Raw genomic sequence first — 23,715 nt, 5'->3', positions numbered from 1 at the left:
GCACTTAATTTTCTTGTACTCTGTATGTATTGATTTTCTGTCATTTTATGCAGTTAATAGAAAACCTTAAAGGTTAAACCTCAGCATACTTGGAAAGCGGCAGGAGATTTCTCTGAACTGCCTTATCTTAAAATCAGCTGTGACAGCATTTGGTTGTGAGTACACTTTTAGTCAGTTCCTCATTCATTGTCTCAGATCTCATGAAATGAGTCACATCCCCTCTCATCTCTGTGTCACTGTGTGCGCATGTCTTTAATTGATATTAGCCATAGCAGTTAAGGTGAAGAGCAGATGGATGGAAGATAGAACCTGTTCTTCTCGTGTGTGTGTGTGCGTGTGTTTATTGTGATGAACTTTCCTCAGGCTTGTACAACCCCTGGCAAAAATGATGGAATCACCGGCCTCGGAGGATGTTAATTCAGTTGTTTAACTTGGTAGAAAAAAAGCAGATCACAGACATGACACAAAACTAAAGTCATTTCAAATGGCAACTTTCTGGCTTTAAGAAACACTATAAGAAATCAGGAAAAAAATTGTGGCAGTCAGTAATGGTTACTTCTTTAGACCAAGCAGAGGGAAAAAAATATGGAATCACTCAATTCTGAAGAAAAAATTATGGAATCATGAAAAACAAAAGAACGCTCCAACACATCACTAGTATTTTGTTGCACCACCTCTGGCTTTTATAACAGCTTGCAGTCTCTGAGGCATGGACTTAATGAGTGACAAACAATACTCTTCATCAATCTGGCTCCAACTTTCTCTGATTGCTGTTGCCAGATCAGCTTTGCAGGTTGGAGCCTTGTCATGCACCATTTTCTTCAACTTCCACCAAAGATTTTCAATTGGATTAAGATCCGGACTATTTGCAGGCCATGACATTGACCCTATGTGTCTTTTTGCAAGGAATGTTTTCACAGTTTTTGCTCTATGGCAAGATGCATTATCATCTTGAAAAATGATTTCATCATCCCCAAACATCCTTTCAATTGATGGGATAAGAAAAGTCTCCAAAATATCAATATAAACTTGTGCATTTATTGATGATGTAATGACAGCCATCTCCCCAGTGCCTTTACCTGACATGCAGCCCCATATCATCAATGACTGTGGAAATTTACATGTTCTCTTCAGGCAGTCATCTTTATAAATCTCATTGGAACGGCACCAAACAAAAGTTCCAGCATCATCACCTTGCCCAATGCAGATTCAAGATGTCTTGACGCTTTGATGTCTTCCTTGGTCTACCAGTATGTTTGCCTTTAACAACCTTCCCATGTTGTTTGTATTTGGTCCAGAGTTTAGACACAGCTGACTGTGAACAACCAACATCTTTTGCAACATTGCATGATGATTTACCCTCTTTTAAGAGTTTGATAATCCTCTTCTTTGTTTCAAATGACGTGTTGGAGCCATGATTCTTGTCAGTCCACTTGGTGCAACAGCTCTCCAAGGTGTGATCACTCCTTTTTAGATGCAGACTAACGAGCAGATCTGATTTGATGCAGGTGTTAGTTTTGGGGATGAAAGATTACAGGGTGATTCCATAATTTATTCCTCAGAATTGAGTGAGTCCATATTTTTTTCCCTCTGCTTGGTCTAAAAACGTAACCGTTACTGACTGCCACAATTATTTTTCCTGATTTCTTATAGTGTTTCTTAAAGCCAGAAAGTTGCCATTTGAAATGACTTTAGTTTTGTGTCATGTCTGTGATCTACTTTTTTTCTACAAAATTAAACAACTGAATGAACATCCTCCGAGGCCGGTGATTCCATAATTATTGCCAGGGGTTGTACGCTGTCACATAGACTCAAAGTCATCCGGTGTATAAAACTCTGGAGTTCACCCTCCCTGCCCCATGTCAGTCTCCCTGTCCCACTGAGCGCCATGTCTTTCACTGTCTTGTCTATTTCCTCTCAATCTCGCATGCTGTTCCCCTTCTTATGCACACATCTGTGTATCATAAAGTTTGACCATAAATCCAAGTGCATCATGTAATGTTCCACAGCACTTATAGCCCAGTCACACGGCACACGACGATTCCTGAACGAAGGGAAAAAGTAAAAAAAAAGTCACAATTCGTTGAGAAAAGGTGGACAAAAGAGCTTTATCACCGAACAGCCTGCGAAGCAAGAGCGAAAAGGGACGAAAGAGGAAATTAACATAACCGAAGCGAACGATCTCGAAGCTTTAAATGAAACGCGCCTGGAGCCACAGCTGGAGCAGTGTGTGTCTGCATCTCTGAGGTCCAGGACTCGGCACTGGGACGGAGCTCATAGCTCCTGAGTCCTGGAGAAATGGCAAACAGAAGCTGTGGAGATCTGTGTGCACATTGGTGGACCACCTGCTCTGGTTCCTCATCCAGAACAAAAGAGGGATCATCTCCTTCATCATCAGAATCCTCACTGTCTGATGACATGCTGTGTGCTCCCTCTTGCTCCAATTAATGTGCCGTGGTCACTGCTGTATCACTGTATTATGTTACTAAGCCATATATATTGATTTATAACAGAAAACTTTCAAAAGAGGGAATAAATATAAGTGTAAAGATGATTGAATATATCAGAGCAGTAAATTAATCAGTGCATGTGAACGCGTGCATGTGCGGTTATTCCACCAGCTGATCACTGATCCACAACGTGAATTCTGCCTTCCAGAACAGCTCTTTATATCATCATTTTGATTCAGCTACCTGTTGCCACATGTACAGAAGGACTGGATTGTCATTCCTACACTCATATTGTTATATTTAATACAAAATAATTGGCGCACGCAGCAGGTGCTGCTGCCACTAATGCTGTATTCAAGTACCGTCGGAAATTACACAACGTTTTTGTTGTTTCAAATTCAGCAGTTGCTTGTGGCAAAATAATTAATTATATCCACACAAAAGATTACTTCTATCCTATTTAAGGTGCCTGAGCCCAGTGAAGCTGCCCCCCCACACAGATAAAAAAAATCCAAGCAAGCAGGCTGAGTTTGCACTGTAATTTTCAACGGTACAGGAACGCAGCAGCATCCTCAGCCCTCACAAACCGGCTTCTGCACTGTGTGAAAACATTCAGCTGCTTGAACGAAGTCAAATTAAACAATAACATTACAAAAACTAAACAAACGATTAAAAAACGTCAAGAACGACAGCAAAAACGAAACACAGACAAATTGAGGTTTTCATTGCCCTTTGTTCAAAATTTTCAACAGTTTAAAAATCCTGACGAAGTGCCAGCTGCAGGAACGAAGCTGTGCGAAGGTTAAACGATGCCAACGAAAGTCAACGAAAGTCCAGATTTCTTGTTTTGTCAGGGCTTCATTGCCCTTCGTTAAGTGCCGTGTGACTGGGCCATTAATAACTCCATAAATTTTTTTTATTGCAGTGCATCTGGAAAGCATTCATAGCACTTCACTATTTCCACATTTATGTTAGTCTTATTCCAAAATGGATGAAATTCATTTTTTTCCTCAAACGTCTACACACAATACCCCATAAACAAACAAACAAAGAAATCACATGTACATACCGTATTTTCCGGACTATAAGTCGCACCGGAGTATAAGTCGCACCAGCCACTTTATCCATTATAAAGAAAAATAAACCATAAATAAGTCGCACCGGAGTATAAGTCGCACCAGCCACTTTATCCATTATAAAGAAAAATAAACCATAAATAAGGTCCACTGGACTATAAGTCCCATGGACATACAGGTATGTTAACATGAAAAGTTCAGATGATAATATTGTGACGGCTACCGTTTTCGGATGCATATTTCACCAGTCGCAACTTGTAATCTGCAGAGTATGATTTTCTTTTTGGTGGCATTTTTTCGGGCCTTCTCCGTTGTCTTGTTATGTTATCAGTAACGTTAAAATTTTTATTTTTCTATGGTAGTCAGAAGTCGCAGGAACAGTCACACAAGCCTCGAGTGCCCTCTCGTGAGCTGCATTTTACCTACGGATATGTTTGTATTTTGCGGACCACATTGCAAGCCGAACCATGCAGCGCCTACCTGCACAGCTCATGACCTCCCAGCGGTGTCGATCCAGCTCCTTCCAAGTGCAGACGCTAATCCTCCGCCGTCGCTCAGTGCTCCCATGCAGCTCTCAGCGTCAACTCTGCTCACACTGATATCCAAGGGTTGAAGCTGTCTTGTTAGCCGTCCCGGAATAAACACCATGTTCGTCTGCTTCAAACGCTTTTCACAATCATCGACGCCAGCTCCTTCCAAGTGCACACGCTAATCCTCCACCGTCGCTCACCCAGTGCTCCCACGCAGCTCTCAGCGTCAACTTAAACACTCTGCTCACATTGATATCCAAGGGTTGAAGCTGTTCTGTTCGCCATGCCGGAATAACAGCAAGCACCGTGTTCGTCAGCTTCACACGCTGTGGGTGAGGTGAGGAATACGCATCCAAAGTTCTGTTCTCTGATTGGTTATCGCGACCAGCGTGAACTATAGGATGGCCGTCATACTACAGTGCCCATGATGCATTGCATTTCCTTTTCTGGTGGCCATTTTAAAACATAGATCGACTCTGTCACGTAAAATTGTTTTGTTACAGTAAATTAATTGAGATCCTACCGGTATATTTTTCATTTATAAGTCGCACCGGAGTATAGGTCGCACCCCTGGCCAAAACATGTAAAAAAGTGCGACTTATAGTCCGGAAAATACGGTACGTATTCACAGCCTTTGTCATGAAGCTCAAAATTGAGCTCAGGGGCATTCTATTTCCATGGATCATCCTTGAGATGTTTCTACAGCTTAACTGGTGTCCACCTAGGGTAAATTAATTTGATTGGACCTGATTTAGAAAGGGACACACCTTTCTACATATAAAGGTTCCACAGGTGACAGTGCATGTCAGAGCACAAACCAAGCATGAAGTCAAAAAATTGGCTAGACACCTCTAATATAGGATTGTCTTGAGGCATAAATCTGGGGAAGGGTACAGAAACATTTCTACTGCTTTGAAGGTCCCAATGAGCACACTGGCCTCCATAATACCTAAAAAGAAGAAGTTTGGATCCACAAAGACTTTTCCTACAGCTGGATGTCCATCTAATTTGAGCGAACGGGGGGAAGGGCCTTAGGGAGGTGACCAACAACACTCTGTTAGAGCTCCAGCATTCTTCTGTGGAGAGAGGAGAACCTTCCAGTAGGACAACCATCTCTGCAGCAATCCACCAACCAAGTCTGTATGGTAGAGTGGCCAGACAGAAGCCACTCTTTAGTAAAAGGCACATGGCAGCCCGCCTGAAGTTTGCCAAAAGGCACATGGACTGTCAGACCACGAGAGAGAAATTTCTCTGGGCTGTTGAAACAAAAATTGAACTCTTTGGTGTGAATGCCAGGTGTCATATTTGGAGAATCCAGGCACCATCCCTACAGTGAAGCATGGTGGTGGCAGCATCATGCTTTGGAGATGTTTTTAAGTGGCAGGAACTGGGAGACTAGTCAGGATTGAGGGAAAATGAATGCAGCAATGTACAGAGACATCCTGGATGAAAACCTGCTCCAGAGTGCTCTTGACCTCTGACTGGGGCGACTATTCATCTTTCAGTAGCACAATGACCCTAAGCACACAGCCAAGATATCAAAGGAGTGGCTTCAGGGCAACTCTGTGAAGGTCTGTGAATGACCCAGCCAGAACCCAAACCTGAATGTGATTGAACATCTCTGGAGAAATCTGAAAATGCCTGTGCACCGAAGCTCCCCATCCAACCTGATGGAGCTTGAGAGGTGCTCCAAAGAGGAATGGGCTAAACTACCCAAAGATAGGTGCACCAAGCTTGTGGTATCATATTCAAGAAGACTTGAGGCTGTAATTGGTGCCAAAGGTGCATCAACAAAGTGTTGAGCAAAGGCTGTGAATACTTATGTACATATGATTTCTAGGTTTGTTAGTTTTTTATTTGTAATAAATTTGCAAAAAAACAAAACAAAACAAAAAACTTTTTTTTTTTCATGTTGTCGTTATGGTGTGTTGTGAGTAGAATTTTGAGAGGAAAAAAAACTTTTTTACTCCATTTTGGAAAAAGGCTTTAATATAATAAAATGTGAAAAAAGAGAAACGGTGTGAATACTTCCCGGATGCACTGTACATAAAAACACATATGTCAGTAAGAAGTAAATCCTATAGAGTCCCTTAAGCCCCTTTCACACTGGGCCAATGTAGAGTTGCGTAATGTGGCGTACTGACTACAGTGTCTAGGCAATACGCTGAGGGACGCAAAATGGTCTGGGAAATGGATGTAGAAATTAAACATGTTTAATTTTTTTGCGGACTTTCAGCATAGAGCACCGGACACAGTGCTCTACACAAGTCTACACAACACTCTGCTACTGTGTGTAAGTCTGTGCAACACTGTGCTGCGGTACACCATGCCTTCGCAATTGTACACAACCCTACGCCAGTCAGTCAAAAAAAAAAATCCTTTTAGCTTTTTTTTATCAGTACATACCTGCATTGCATGCCGTCCCTGTATTTTCAGTCTCCATAAATATTTTCCTTTAATATAAGGATTATTGTTTTATACAAGTGACCACTTTTACAGCCAGTTTTCTCGAGCCAAGTCAGGTGATGAATACATGAACATTTCCCAGTCACGTAATATGTTGTTACACTCCTGTTCTGTGGCTTTTTTGGATTGAGACAGTAAGTTCTGACCTCATTCTTTATTTCTGTCATATGTTTTTCAGGCATCCAGCCCCAAACTGACAGCTCTCTGCTCAGATATCCAAGAGGTCCGTCGTTGCAACCGACTAGAGATGCCTGACAACTTAAACACTTTTGTTTTAAAGGTACACATATGATTTCACCCTGTATGATGATAACTGTCAATTATCAGTTTTTTGTATTATTATTATTATTATTATTATTATTGTTATTATTATTATTGATATTATTATTGTTGTTTTTAATATTCACTTGTCTTGATGATGGTCTTGGGGGACACAGCTTGTCTGAGCACATGTTGGGCTAGTGGGGAACAACTAGATAGGCAGGACTGTGTGTCACAGGGCGAATATTTACAGAAAAACATTTACAAATGGCTACAGATCATTTTAAAGCCTCCAGTCCACCTGCAGGTCTTTGGACTGTGGGAAGAAACCAGAACATTTAGAGAAAATCAACATTGACATGTAAATCCACCAAAAGGTTTGTTTGACATAAAATCATTCCACCAGTCTCCAAGGATGTTCCAGTGAGACCAAATAGTAACCACATCTAGCTGGTATCTTAGTTCATTTACATCTCAATGTTACTGTGACCACCACACGAAAAACAGGGTGACAAAATGTCCAAATCAGTCTACGGTGAGCTGATTTGCAAAAAACTAACTATTTTTTTTTTTTTCTATTTTCAAGAAAGACACTTGTACTTTGTAGATACGACAACTGAAAGCATAACAGCAACAATTCTTTCCAGATTTGGATTTGCAATAAACTGTATCAAGCTAATCACCCCTTACAGTATGTCAGAGCTGCGTCAGTCACAGTCAGTCAGAGCTGCGTGTCGTCAGAGCGAGCTGCAAAAAGTTTGTACCTGAGTTTTCAGAGGTGGTGTTTGTAGTTGCCATCTGCCACGCCGGTGTTTGCCAACCCGGACAGTGGGAATACCACCTCAACCGGCAACTTAGCCCCGCGACTGGACAGCAACAACGTCTGAGGCCCGCCCAACGTGGTGAATTCACTGAGGCCGCGCGCTGCGTCATTAGAGCCGCGCGTCACAAGTGCCGCTTCCCCGAGGCCTCGTGCAGCCACCGCGGATCCATCAGCGCGGAAACACCGAGGCCGCGCGGCACCAGCGCAGTGCAGATCCATCCCGGTGACAAACAACGCAGGCTGTTAACATCGGCGATCGACAAGCTGCTCATAAGCCGACCATGGGGCCTAAGAAGGTTCTGACAGCGGAGGAAGGTGACGATATTAAAAAATCTCTGGACTTTCTATCAGAGGAGATTTCTGTTGTGAAGCAGCAACAGAAATCAATTATGGATCTGGTGGAGGAGGTGAAGGCATTACGGCTCCAGAATGCCGAGAAAGACCGGCATCTGGTGCAGCTGGAAAATAGAGTGGCTGAATTGGAGCAGTACACCAGAATTAACGACGTCATCATCACAGGTCTTCACATCAAACCACGGTCCTACGCACGGGCGGTAACAGATGAGAGCGGAGGGGAGCCCAGTGAACAGGAGGTCAGCTCTGTGGAAAAACAGGTTGCTGATTTCCTCCTATCTAAAGGTATAGAAATGGATTTAAATAACATTGAAGCGTGCCACCCTCTGCCCCGGAGAAATGACGGTGATCAACGAACCGTCATCATGAGATTCATCAACAGAAAACACAAAACAGCACTGTTAAAACAAGGAAGAAAACTGAAAGGGACAAACGTATTCATCAATGAACATCTCACCAAACGGAATGCCGACATCGCCAGGAAAGCACGCTTCTTGAAGAAACAGGGAAAAATCCAGCACACATGGACTTCAAACTGTAAAATATTCATCAAACTGAACGGATCACCAGAACAAGCAAAAGTCATGGCAATAAGGAACATCGAGGAGCTGGACAAATATGAACAATAGTGTTTCTTAAAGCGAGGATCTGGACAAATATGACCAATAAGGTATGAGGACACAAACACATCACAACACCATGACACAGACCAGAGGAACCTATTCATATAACAGATGAATTTATCAGTATAATGTACAGTATGAGTTTATATCCAAAAATCACCAGGCCAAGCAGAATTACATCCCATAGTGCCACCTTAATTGATAATATATTCAGCAATGATATTGAGAATAACACTGTGAGTGGATTATTAATCAATGACATTAGTGATCATCTACCAGTTTTCATCGTTTATAATAGAAACCATCGGCGGAATCAGCCAGAGGAGAAAATAAAATACAGGCGAGTGCGGACAGAGGAAAACATGAACACACTAAAGAAGGATTTACAGGAGCAAAACTGGGAAAAGGTATACAGTGAAAGTGATGTTGATAGTGCATATGAAACTTTTTTACAAATATTTACATCATTATATGATAAAAATTGTCCAATTAAACAAGACTACAGAAAACAAAAAATCCAAGCTCGACCATGGATGACGAAAGGGTTACGAAATGCATGTAATAAGAAAAATACACTGTATAGAGAATTCATAAAACTAAAGACTAAAGAGGCAGAAAATAGATATAAGAAATACAAAAATAGATTAACTAATATTATACGGGTATGTAGGAAGGAATATTATAGTAACATATTATATAATAACAAAAACAATATTAAAGGAATATGGGATATATTAAATAGCATTATCAAAAATGGTAATAAAAAATAGAGTTACCCTCAGTATTTCATTGATAATAATGTCAAGAAGGAAAATAAGGATGAGGTAGTCAACGGTTTTAATAATTTTTTTGTAAATATTGGACCAAGCTTGGCAGAAAAAATTCCCGATTCCCAACCTGAGGATTGGGATAATAATCTCATAGAAAGAAATCCCTGTTCAATGTTCCTCACAGCAGTGGATGGAAATGAAATTATAGACATTGTGAATAATTGTAAATATAAAACATCTACCGATTTAAATGAAATTGATATGGTGGTGGTAAAACAGGTCATTGAATGGATTGTAGAACCATTAACATACATCTGTAACTTATCATTTCAAACCGGTAAATTTCCCAATCAAATGAAAATAGCTAAGGTTGTGCCGCTGTATAAGACTGGGGATAGACACCACTTCACAAATTATAGACCTGTTTCTTTGCTTCCACAATTTTCCAAATTATTAGAAAAGTTATTCAATAATAGATTAGACAAATTCATAAATAAACATAAATTACTTACTGATAGTCAATATGGATTCAGAACACATAGTTCAACATCACTTGCATTAATAGAATCAGTTGAGGAGATTACAAACGCCATAGACCACAAATTACATTCAGTTGGAATATTTATAGACCTTAAAAAGGCTTTTGATACAATTAATCATGACATATTAATCAATAAACTTGAACAGTATGGGATTAGGGGGTTGGTGTTGCACTGGGTGAGAAGCTACTTAAGTAACAGAAAACAGTTTGTGAAGTTGGGGGAATATACATCATCATGCTTGGACAATGCTTGTGGCGTCCCACAGGGGTCAGTATTGGGTCCAAAACTGTTTCTAATTTATATAAATGATATTGTCAATGTTTCCAAAATATTAAAATTAGTATTATTTGCAGATGACACAAGCATTTTTTGTTCAGGGGGGGATTTGCAGGAGTTACTGAGGAGGATCAGTATAGAAATGGGAAAATTGAAAATATGGTTTGACAGAAACAAATTATCATTAAACTTAAGTAAAACAAAATACATGTTATTTGGCTATTGTAATACAGACATACAGGTTCAGTTACAAGTCGAGGGGGTAGATATTGAAAGGGTACATGAAAATAAGTTTCTGGGGGTGATAATAGATGATAAGATAAACTGGAAGACTCATATAAAACATATACAAAGTAAACTGTCAAGAAGCATTTTAGTTCTAAACAAAGCGAAACCTATTCTGGACCACAACTCACTCCGCATTCTTTACTGCTCACTGGTTTTACCATATTTACAGTACTGTGCAGAGGTATGGGGTAATACTTATAAAGGTACAACACAATCACTATCAGTAATGCAGAAAAGAGCTATAAGAATTATTCATAATACTGGCTATAGAGATCATACAAATCCACTATTTTTACAATCCAAATTCTTAAAATTCACAGACTTGGTTCATTTTCAAACAGTACAAATTGTGTATAAAGCAATAAACAATTTACTTCCAGCAAATATTAAAAATATGTTTTTTAACAGATCAGGGGATTACAGTCTGAGGGGGAAATTTAATTTAAAGCATCAGTGGGCACGAACAACATTAAAAGGTTTCTGTATTTCTGTCTGTGGGGTGAGGATGTGGAACAGATTGGGAGTGGGGCTCAAGCAATGTCCAGGCATGAACCAGTTCAAACAGCGGTACAAAAATATGTTTTTTTCTGGGTATAGGGAGGAGGAAGGGTAATGAGGGTTAGGGTGTTTTTGTTTTTTGCTTCGGCTTGTAAATATATAGTATTTTGTATGTAAGTAGGTATGTGTAGGTGTATATTTATGTTTGTGTATATATATGTGTATATATGTATATGTGTATATATGTGTATGTATATGTGTATGTATGTTGATGTGTGTATGTATATATGTATGTGTATATATATGTATATATATATATATATATATATATATTGATATCGGTTTAGGTGTGTAGGAATCTATGTGTATATGTGGCAAAGGGTATTACTGGTTGTGGGGAAGAAGGGGTAGGGATAAATAAGCTGATGCTTCACCCTACCCCTTTTCGGACATGTTGGGTACACAGTAGGAACTTTTTTGTTGTTGTCTTTACTGATCTATCTTGTAATTGTTGTTGTATCAAATGTTCAAAATAAACAGTTTTCATTCATTCATTCATTCATTCATAAGAACATCATGTCTTTGAAGATCACATCAGAGTTCTATGCTGAAAGTCTTCTTTGGTATATGTAGCTTGCAAAACTAAGCTTTAAAACAGTTTTTCTCAACTTTGGCCCTCAAGTACCTCAAGTGCTGATTTTTCATTTCTCCTTGGTCCACCCATATGCTTTTAGGTCAGTTAGCTGTTCATCCAGTCAAGAGCTGGCAGACGCCAGAAACTCTTCACCTCTGTTTACGGTTCATCTGGAAAGTATTCACAGCGCTTCACTTCATCCAAATTTTGTTATGTTACAGTCTTATTTCAAAATGGAGTAAATTTATTTTTTCCCCAAAATTCTACAAACAACACCTCATGATGGCAACATCAAAAAAAGTTTTTTTAATTTTTGCAAATTTATGAAAAATAAAAAACTAAGAAATCACATGTACATAAGAATCCACAACCTTTCCTCAGTGCACCTTTGGCAGCAGTTACAGCCTCAAGTCTTCTTAAATATGATGCCGCAAGCTTGGTGCACCTATCTTTGGGCAGTTTTGCCCATTCCTCTTTTCAGCACCTCTCAAGCGCCATCAGGTTGGATGGGGAGTGTCAGTGCACAGCCATTTTCATTTTCAATCAGATTCAGGTCTGGGCTCTGGCTGGGCCACTCAAGAACTTTCACAGAGTTGTCTTGATGCCACTCCTTTGATATCTTGGCTGTATGCTTAGGGTCATTGTCCTGCTGAAATATGAACCTTCATCCCAGTCTGAGGTCAAGAGCGCTCTGGAGCAGGTTTTCATCCAGGATGTCTCTGTATATTGCTGCATTCATCTTTCCCTCAATCCTGACTAGTCTCCCAGTTCATGCTGCTGAAAAACATCCCCACAGCACGATGCTGCCACCACCAGGCTTCACAGCATGATGCTGCCACCACCATGTTTCACTGTAGGGATGGTGCCTGGTTTCCTGCAAACATGATGCCTGGCATTCACACCAGTGAGTTCAATCTTTGTCTCATCATACCAGAGAATTTTGTTTCTCATGGTCTGAGAGTCCTTCAGGTGCCTTTTGGCAAACTCCAGGCGGGCTACCATGTGCCTTTTATGAAGGAGTGGCTTCCGTTTGTTCGCTCTACCATACAGGCCTGACTGGTGGATTGCTGCAGAGATGATTGTCCTCCTGGAAGGTTCTCCTCTTTCCACTGAGGAATGCTGAACCTCTGAAAGAGTGACCATTGGGTTCTTGGTCAACTCCCTGAGTAAGGCCCTTCTCTCCCGGTCACTCAGCTTAGACAGACGGTCAGCTCTACGAAGAGTCCTGGTGGATCCAAACATCTTCCATTTATAGATGATGGAGACCACTGTGCTCATTGGGACCTTTAAGTCAGCAAAAATGTTTCTGTACCCTTCCCCAGATTTGTGCCTCGAGACAGTCCTGTCTTGGAGGTCTACAAACAATTCATTTGACTTCATGCTTGGTTTGTGCCCTGACATGGGCTATCAACAGTGGGACCTCATCTATAGACAGGTGTGTGCCTTTTCAAATCATATCCAGTCAACTGATTCACCCAGGTGGACTCCAGTTAAAGGACATGTCGCATGTGTTTTAACATCCCGGTTAGCAACACATCAAAGTACTCATGATTGTAAGTCTCCCTGCGCACATGCGCTCATAATTAGTGGTTTCTGATGTTTTTTATTCCGCTCCCGAAGCGAGGAAACAGGTGCATTTCTGGAAAACATCTCACTCAGGCTACAGGACAATAGACAAGCAACAACTGTTGGCGTAATTATTAGAAAATGGAAGAAACACGATAACTGTCAGGGGAAAGGATGATTTTGAGAAAGCCCAGAACTACATGGGAGGACCTGGTCAGTGATCTGAAGAGAGCTGGGACCACAGTCACAAAGATTACCGTTTATAAGACACTACGCCATTAAAATCCTGCAGGGCAGCAAGGTCCCCCTGCTCAAGTCAGCACATGTCCAGGCCCATTTGAAGTTCACCAGTGACCATCTGGATGATCCAGAGGAGGCATGGGAGAAGGTCTGTTAGTCAGATGAGACCAAGACCTCTCTGCAGCTTCTCTCCCCCTGCCATCCCCTCATTACCCCATCCCCGTAGAGACGGTGCCTGCTCCCAGACTACCAATAACCAGCAAAAATCTATTTAAGCATAAAAATTCAAAAAGAAAAAATAATATAGCACCTTCAACTGCACCACAGACTAAAACAGTTAAATGTGGTCTATTAAACATTAGGTCTCTCTCTTCTAAGTCCCTGTTGGTAAATGATATAATAATTGATCAACATATTGATTTATTCTGCCTAACAGAAACCTGGTTACAGCAGGATGAATATGTTAGTTTAAATGAGTCAACACCCCCGAGTCACACTAACTGTCAGAATGCTCGTAGCACGGGCCGGGGTGGAGGATTAGCAGCAATCTTCCATTCCAGCTTATTAATTAATCCAAAACCCAGACAGAGCTTTAATTCATTTGAAAGCTTGTCTCTTAGTCTTGTCCATCCAAATTGGAAGTCCCAAAAAACAGTTTTATTTGTTATTATCTATCGTCCACCTGGTCGTTACTGTGAGTTTCTCTGTGAATTTTCAGACCTTTTGTCTGACTTAGTGCTTAGCTCAGATAAGATAATTATAGTGGGCGATTTTAACATCCACACAGATGCTGAGAATGACAGCCTCAACACTGCATTTAATCTATTATTAGACTCTATTGGCTTTGCTCAAAAAGTAAATGAGTCCACCCACCACTTTAATCATATCTTAGATCTTGTTCTGACTTATGGTATGGAAATAGAAGACTTAACAGTATTCCCTGAAAACTCCCTTCTGTCTGATCATTTCTTAATAACATTTACATTTACTCTGATGGACTACACAGCAGTGGGGAATAAGTTTCATTACACTAGAAGTCTTTCAGAAAGCGCTGTAACTAGGTTTAAGGATATGATTCCTTCTTTATGTTCTCTAATGCCATATACCAACACAGTGCAGAGTAGCTACCTAAACTCTGTAAGGGAGATAGAGTATCTTGTCAATAGTTTTACATCCTCATTGAAGACAACTTTGGATGCTGTAGCTCCTCTGAAAAAGAGAGCTTTAAATCAGAAGTGTCTGACTCCGTGGTATAACTCACAAACTCGTAGCTTAAAGCAGATAACCCGTAAGTTGGAGAGGAAATGGCGTCTCACTAATTTAGAAGATCTTCACTTAGCCTGGAAAAAGAGTCTGTTGCTCTATAAAAAAGCCCTCCGTAAAGCTAGGACATCTTTCTACTCATCACTAATTGAAGAAAATAAGAACAACCCCAGGTTTCTTTTCAGCACTGTAGCCAGGCTGACAAAGAGTCAGAGCTCTATTGAGCTGAGTATTCCATTAACTTTAACTAGTAATGACTTCATGACTTTCTTTGCTAACAAAATTTTAACTATTAGAGATAAAATTACTCATAACCATCCCAAAGACGTATCGTTATCTTTGGCTGCTTTCAGTGATGCCGGTATTTGGTTAGACTCTTTCTCTCCGATTGTTCTGTCTGAGTTATTCTCATTAGTTACTTCATCCAAACCATCAGCATGTTTATTAGACCCCATTCCTACCAGGCTGCTCAAGGAAGCCCTACCATTATTTAATGCTTCGATCTTAAATATGATCAATCTATCTTTGTTAGTTGGCTATGTACCACAGGCTTTTAAGGTGGCAGTAATTAAACCATTACTTAAAAAGCCATCACTTGACCCAGCTATCTTAGCTAATTATAGGCCAATCTCCAACCTTCCTTTTCTCTCAAAAATTCTTGAAAGGGTAGTTGTAAAACAGCTAACTGATCATCTGCAGAGGAATGGTCTATTTGAAGAGTTTCAGTCAGGTTTTAGAATTCATCATAGTACAGAAACAGCATTAGTGAAGGTTACAAATGATCTTCTTATGGCCTCGGACAGTGGACTCATCTCTGTGCTTGTTCTGTTAGACCTCAGTGCTGCTTTTGATACTGTTGACCATAAAATTTTATTACAGAGATTAGAGCATGCCATAGGTATTAAAGGCACTGCGCTGCGGTGGTTTGAATCATATTTGTCTAATAGATTACAATTTGTTCATGTAAATGGGGAATCTTCTTCACAGACTAAAGTTAATTATGGAGTTCCACAAGGTTCTGTGCTAGGACCAATTTTATTCACTTTATACATGCTTCCCTTAGGCAGTATTATTAGACGGTATTGCTTAAATTTTCATTGTTACGCAGATGATACCCAGCTTTATCTATCCATGAAGCCAGAGGACACACACCAATTAGCTAAACTGCAGGATTGTCTTACAGACATAAAGACATGGATGACCTCTAATTTCCTGCTTTTAAACTCAGATAAAACTGAAGTTATTGTACTTGGCCCCACAAATCTTAGAAACATGGTGTCTAACCAGATCCTTACTCTGGATGGCATTACCCTGACCTCTAGTAATACTGTGAGAAATCTTGGAGTCATTTTTGATCAGGATATGTCATTCAAAGCGCATATTAAACAAATATGTAGGACTGCCTTTTTGCATTTACGCAATATCTCTAAAATCAGAAAGGTCTTGTCTCAGAGTGATGCTGAAAAACTAATTCATGCATTTATTTCCTCTAGGCTGGACTATTGTAATTCATTATTATCAGGTTGTCCTAAAAGTTCCCTAAAAAGCCTTCAGTTAATTCAAAATGCTGCAGCTAGAGTACTGACGGGGACTAGAAGGAGAGAGCATATCTCACCCATATTGGCCTCTCTTCATTGGCTTCCTGTTAATTCTAGAATAGAATTTAAAATTCTTCTTCTTACTTATAAGGTTTTGAATAATCAGGTCCCATCTTATCTTAGGGACCTCGTAGTACCATATCACCCCAATAGAGCGCTTCGCTCTCAGACTGCAGGCTTACTTGTAGTTCCTAGGGTTTGTAAGAGTAGAATGGGAGGCAGAGCCTTCAGCTTTCAGGCTCCTCTCCTGTGGAACCAGCTCCCAATTCAGATCAGGGAGACAGACACCCTCTCTACTTTTAAGATTAGGCTTAAAACTTTCCTTTTTGCTAAAGCTTATAGTTAGGGCTGGATCAGGTGACCCTGAACCATCCCTTAGTTATGCTGCTATAGACGTAGACTGCTGGGGGGTTCCCATGATGCACTGTTTCTTTCTCTTTTTGCTCTGTATGCACCACTCTGCATTTAATCATTAGTGATCGATCTCTGCTCCCCTCCACAGCATGTCTTTTTCCTGGTTCTCTCCCTCAGCCCCAACCAGTCCCAGCAGAGGACTGCCCCTCCCTGAGCCTGGTTCTGCTGGAGGTTTCTTCCTGTTAAAAGGGAGTTTTTCCTTCCCACTGTAGCCAAGTGCTTGCTCACAGGGGGTCGTTTTGACCGTTGGGGTTTTACATAATTATTGTATGGCCTTGCCTTACAATATAAAGCGCCTTGGGGCAACTGTTTGTTGTGATTTGGCGCTATATAAAAAAATTGATTGATTGATTGATTGATTTTTGGTATCAACTCCACTCGCTGTGTTTGGAGGATGAGAACAACCCCAAGAACACTGTCCCAACCATGAAGCGTGGGGGTGGAAACATAATTTTTGGGGGCTGCTTTTCTGCAAAGGGGACAGGATGTTTGCGCCATATTGAAGGTAGGTCTACAAAAAAAAAAAAAAAAAAAAAACTTTTTTCACATTGTCATTATGGGGTACTGTGTGTAGAATTTTGAGGAAAAATGTGAATTTAATCCATTTTGGAATAATGCAACATTAAAAAATGTGGAAAAGGTGAAGCGTAGTGAATATTTTCTGTATGCATGGGAGAATGAGGAAGGACTGAAAATGTGGAATGTTAGGGGGTATCAGAGGACCATGATTGTGAAACACTGCTGCAGAATGTCTACAAAATCTTTCGGCCACCATGGAATATACACTCAACAAAAATATAAACACAACACTTTTGGTTTTGCTCCCATTTTGTATGAGATGATCTCAAAGATCTAAAACTTTTTCCACATACACAATATCACCATTTCCCTCAAATATTGTTCACAAACCAGTCTAAATCTGTGATAGTGAGCATTTCTCCTTTACTGAGATAATCCATCCCACCTCACAGGTGTGCCATATCAAGATGCTGATTAAACACCATGATTAGTGCACAGGTGTGCCTTAGACTGCCCACAATAAAAGGCCACTCTGAAAGGTGCAGTTTTATCACACAGCACAATGCCACAGATGTCGCAAGATTTGAGGGAGCGTGCAGTTGGCATGCTGACAGCAGGAATGTCAACCAGAGCTGTTGCTCGTGTATTGAATGTTCATTTCTCTACCATAAGCTGTCTCCAAAGACGTTTCAGAGAATTTGGCAGTACATCCAACCAGCCTCACAACCGCAGACCATGTGTAACCACACCAGCCCAGGACCTCCACATCCAGCATGTTCACCTCCAAGATCGTCTGAGACCAGCCACTCGGACAGCTGCTGAAACAATCGGTTTGCATAACCAAAGAATTTCTGCACAAACTGTCAGAAACCATCTCAGGGAAGCTCATCTGCATGCTCGTCGTCCTCATCGGGGTCTTGACCTGACTCCAGTTTGTCGTCGTAACCGACTTGAGTGGGCAAATGCTCACATTCGCTGGCGTTTGGCACGTTGGAGAGGTGTTCTCTTCACGGATGAATCCCGGTTCATACTGTTCAGGGCAGATGGCAGACAGCATGTGTGGCATCGTGTGGGTGAGCGGTTTTCTGATGTCAATGTTGTGGATCGAGTGGCCCATGGTGGCGGTGGGGTTATGGTATGGGCAGGCGTCTGTTATGGACGAAGAACACAAGTGCATTTTATTGATGGCATTTTGAATGCACAGAGGTACCGTGATGAGATCCTGAGGCCCATTGTTGTGCCATACATCCAAGAACATCACCTCATGTTGCAGCAGGATAATGCACGACCCCATGTTGCAAGGATCTGTACACAATTCTTGGAAGCTGAAAATGTCCCAGTTCTTGCATGGCCGGCATACTCACCGGACATGTCACCCATTGAGCATGTTTGGGATGCTCTGGACCGGCGTATACGACAGCGTGTACCAGTTCCTGCCAATATCCAGCAACTTCGCACAGCCATTGAAGAGGAGTGGACCAACATTCCACAGGCCACAATTGACAACCTGATCAACTCTATGCGAAGGAGATGTGTTGCACTGCACGAGGCAAATGGTGGTCACACCAGATACTGAATGGTATCCCCCCCAATAAAACAAAACTGCACCTTTCAGAGTGGCCTTTTATTGTGGACAGTCTAAGGCACACCTGTGCACTAATCATGGTGTCTAATCAGCATCTTGATATGGCACACCTGTGAGGTGGGATGGATTATCTCAGCAAAGGAGAAGTGCTCACTATCACAGATTTAGACTGGTTTGTGAACAATATTTGAGGGAAATGGTGATATTGTGTATGTGGAAAAAATTTTAGATCTTTGAGTTCATCTCATACAAAATGGGAGCAAAACCAAAAGTGTTGCGTTTATATTTGTTGTAACATGAAGCAGTCAGGTACCACATATATAATGTGTCACATTAAGCCAGTAAATGGACTTCATCTCTAAGCTGCTTTTCCAAACCTGGTGCTCCCCCCCCCAAAAAATCACCATAACTTGTATTCTTAATACTTTGTGTAAGTGCTTTTTATGGGATGTGGATGTCACATGTGTGTGTCTCTGCAGGTTAATCACCATCCAGGTAGTCTTATATTTGAGACGGACAGTGACCAGCAGGTCAGCTCCTGGACTACGGAACTAAAAGAATGCATCAGCAACAGGTAGGAACCTTTAAACACAGTCCACAGTCAATTTCAACTCAACTTGATTCTCCAAAAATTATTTCCAAACTTAAACCTATGCCACATAATTTGTTTTGTGTGACAAAACATCGATTGTAAAAATCTCAGGGCACACCTTCATTCACTGAGCACCGTTAAAACAACTGAAACGTACCAAGCATGGCTGGAAACCCCACAGCAGAGAACGGCAAAGACAGATGCGTGACAGTCTTTAATCTTTGTGTAAAAGTTTAGATTTCTTAATAAGACAATGTATAACCACATTTTCCAACCATTAGAAAGGCATGGCTGCAGAACAAGAAGCTACAGTAACTGGACTGACCTGCCTGCAGTCTTGATCTGTCCCAATAGAAAATGTATGGAGAAATTTAAAATGACTAACACAAGAACGATAACCCCGTTGCACACCTTAAGATGTGTTTGGAGGAAGAATGGAATGACTTTTTTGGAATGTGTTGCAGGTCTTATATGTAGGAATGGATGTTTATTAACACACTAAGGCATTACCCGTGGGAATCCACGGGTTCTAGATTGGGTAAAGTTTATAAAATAGGTAACTGACATTTTTCAATGTGGTAATAAATTATGCAAAGTTTCTGTAATGAGGTGGAATGGTGTAAGTCCAGATTGAACCTTAGACCTCAACAGTTTTAGAGGAAGAACTCAACCTATTGCCTGTTATTTATGAGTATGTAATTTTTTTTATGTTAATTTACTGTCTTAATGTATTTATAACTTGTTTACGTTATTTTTTATCATATGCACACTACTATTATACAACCCCTGGCAAAAATTATGGAATCACCGCCTCGGAGGATGTTCATTCAGTTGTTTAATTTTGTAGAAAAAAAACAGATCACAGACATGACACAAAACTAAAGTCATTTCAAATGGCAACTTTCTGGCTTTAAGAAACACTATAAGAAATCAGGAAAAAAAATTGTGGCAGTCAGTAACGGTTACTTTTTTAGACCAAGCAGAGGGAAAAAAATATGGAATCACTCAATTCTGAGGAAAAAATGATGGAATCATGAAAAACAAAAGAACGCTCCAACACATCACTAGTATTTTGTTGCACCACATCTGGCTTTTATAACAGCTTGCAGTCTCTGAGGCATGGACTTAATGAGTGACAAACAGTACTCTTCATCAATCTGGCTCCAACTTTCTCTGACTGCTGTTGCCAGATCAGCTTTGCAGGTTGGAGCCTTGTCATGGACCATTTTCTTCAACTTCCACCAAAGATTTTCAATTGGATTAAGATCCAGACTATTTGCAGTCCATGACATTGACCCTATGTGTCTTTTTGCAAGGAATGTTGAATGAAGGTGAATGTTCACAGTTTTTGCTCTATGGCAGGATGCTGTTGTGAAAGTGTAGGAACACGGACCCACAACAGGGGGCGTTAAATGAACGGGCAATGGATAAGCCAAACAGTAACAATTTAATGTTGTAAATTGTGCACAACGGAATACAGACAACAATCAGTTTTAGACTATAGTCAGTTACACGTTGGGTGACGTGTGGGCAGGCTTGAGGATAGGAGACGCCCGTCCAGAACCGAGCCAGATCCCACACGGCCCTCACCGCCAACGGATCTGAAGAACACCGGAGCCGCCAAGTCCTGGGTCCCCAGGTGGTCACCGTCTCCAGCTGTCAGACCTGGTACTGCTGGCAGAGAACAGAAACAGCACAGGTGAGTGTGAGTACGCACACTCAGTAATCCCACAGTCTGTGTTCTGTAAGGAGGGAGAACCTCCACCTCCAGTCACACACTCGTGCAGCTGCTGTTTAACCACTTATCTGGTTGGGGTGTGAAGCGAAGCCGTCGCTGATCACACCAAATGCCAATCCCACAGATAAGGCAATCACCACAGGAAAACGGCTGCAAAAGAAGTGCAGACTATTACACAAGGTTTTGTTCAGCAGAGAAAATTACCTCCAAGGTAGCTGATTTCCCGGCGGGGAGGTGGAGTTGCAGTCCGGGCTTTATGGCCTTTGTGGATGAGTGACATCTGGTGCTGATGACGAGTGACAGCTGTCACTCCCGGTTGCTATGACGCCCTCTCGTGCTTGAAGCCCGCACTTCAAGCAGGGCGCCATCTGGTGGTGGTGGGCCAGCAGTACCTCCTCTTCAGCGGCCCACACAACAGGACCCCCCCCTCAACGGGCGCCTCCTGGCGCCCAACCAGGCTTGTCCGGGTGCCGCGGGTAGAAGTCGGCCAGGAGGGCCGGGTCCAGGATGAAGCTCCTCTTCACCCAGGAGTGTTCTTCAGGTCCATACCCCTTCCAGTCCACCAAATACTGGAACCCCCGGCCCTTCCGACGGACGTCCAGGAGCCGGCGCACAGTCCAAGCCGGCTCCCCATCGATGATCCGGGCAGGAGGCGGCGCCGGTCCGGGGGTACAGAGGGGTGAAACGTGGTGAGGCTTGATACGTGACACACGGAAAACCGGATGTATCCGCAGTGAAGCTGGCAGCTTCAGCTTCACTGCGGCTGGACTGAGGATTTTGGTTATGGTGAAAGGTTCTATGTATCTGTCCTTTAACTTCGGGGATTCCACTTGCAGGGGAATGTCTTTCGTGGAAAGCCAAACCTCCTGCCCACGCTGATACGTAGGGGCCGGGGCACGCCGGCGGTCTGCATGGTTCCTGGCCCTCGTCCGGGCTTTGAGCAGGGCGGAGCGGGCGGTACGCCACACCCAACGGCACCTCCTCAGATGGGCCTGGACCGAGGGCACCCCGACCTCTCCCTCCACTAGCGGGAACAATGGGGGCTGGTACCCCAAACACACCTCAAACGGGGAGAGGCCGGTAGCAGACGATACTTGGCTATTATGAGTGCAGAGGTCACGTAGCGGAGGGCCTGCTCCAGTTCCTGATTCGTCCGCTCTGCCTGCCCGTTCGTCTGGGGATGGTACCCGGACGAGAGACTTACGATGGCCCCCAGTTCCCTGCAGAAGCTCCTCCAAACCTGGGAGGAGAACTGAGGACCACGATCCGAGACAATGTCCGATGGAATCCCATGCAGACGCACGACATGGTGGACCAGGAGGTCTGCAGTCTCCTGGGCCGTCGGGAGCTTCGGGAGGGCCACGAAGTGGGCCGCCTTGGAGAACCGGTCCACTATCGTGAGGATGGTAGTCATGCCCTGGGACGGCGGGAGGCCCGTGACAAAGTCCAGGCCGATGTGAGACCAGGGGCGATGAGGCACGGGCAGAGGCTGGAGGAGGCCTTGGGCCTTGTGGTGGTCGGCTTTGCCCCTGGCACAGGTGGTGCAGGCCTGGACATACTCCCGGACGTCGGCTTCCATAGACGCCCACCAGAAGCGCTGCTGGACCACTGCCACGGTCCTTCGCACCCCTGGATAACAGGAGAGCTTGGAACCGTGACAGAAGTCTAGGACCGCAGCCCTGGCCTCTGGTGGGACGTACAATTTGTCCTTCGGACCTGTCCCCGGGTCCGGGCTTCGTGTCAGGGCCTCCCGGATGGTCTTCTCCACGTCCCAGGTGAGGGTGGCCATGACAGTGGACTCGGGGATGATGGTTTCAGAGGGGTCTGACAGCTCGGTCTTGACCTCCTCTTCATGCACCCGGGACAGGGCGTCAGATCGTTGGTTTTTCGTCCCGGGGCGGTAGGTGATCCGAAAGTCAAAACGCCCGAAGAACAGTGACCAGCGGGCTTGCCTGGGGTTCAGACGCCTGGCGGTCCGAATGTACTCCAGGTTCTGATGGTCCGTGAAAACCGTAAATGGTACCGATGCTCCCTCCAACAGGTGTCTCCACTCCTCAAGAGCCTCCTTCACTGCAAGAAGTTCCCGATTGCCAACGTCATAGTTCCTTTCAGCCGGGGTCAACCTGCGGGAAAAGTAGGCACCTGGATGGAGAACCTTGTCGGACTCCCCGCTCTGGGATAGCACGGCTCCTATCCCTGAGTCAGAGGCGTCCACTTCAACTACAAACTGGCGATTGGGATCGGGCTGCACCAGAACTGGTGCAGTCGAGAACCGGCGTTTCAACTCCCTAAACGCGGCTTCGCACCGATCTGACCAGGTGAAGGGGACTTTTGTGGAGGTAAGGGCTGTCAGGGGGCTAACTACCTGACTGTGGCCCTTAATGAACCTCCGGTAGAAATGTGCAAAACCGAGGAACTGTTGCAGTTTCCTACGGTTTGTTGGTTGGGGCCAATCTCTCACCGCCGCAACCTTGGCCGGATCAGGGGCGACGGAGTTGGAGGAGATTATGAACCCCAGGAAGGACAAAGAAGGGCGGTGGAACTCGCACTTCTCACCCTTCACAAACAGCCGGTTCTCCAACAACCGCTGTAGGACCTGACGTACATGC

At 43.0% G+C, this 23,715-nt stretch overlaps 1 protein-coding gene across 1 annotated transcript in view; it reads left to right on the top strand.

Moving 5' to 3' along the window:
• Positions 1-23,715, top strand: part of sh2b3 (SH2B adaptor protein 3) — a 194,087-nt gene that overhangs the window by 133,358 nt on the left and 37,014 nt on the right. Inside the window, exons 3-4 of the mRNA XM_034170620.1 lie at positions 6,701-6,802; positions 19,256-19,350. Of these exons, the coding sequence (XP_034026511.1) occupies positions 6,701-6,802; positions 19,256-19,350 (197 nt within the window). The remainder of the gene's footprint in view (positions 1-6,700; positions 6,803-19,255; positions 19,351-23,715) is intronic.

This window comes from Thalassophryne amazonica, chromosome 5 (assembly GCF_902500255.1).
Source record: "Thalassophryne amazonica chromosome 5, fThaAma1.1, whole genome shotgun sequence".
NCBI lineage: Eukaryota > Metazoa > Chordata > Actinopteri > Batrachoidiformes > Batrachoididae > Thalassophryne > Thalassophryne amazonica.
The sequence above is the reverse complement of the archived record's forward strand: the minus strand, read 5'-3'. Positions and strand labels throughout refer to the sequence as shown.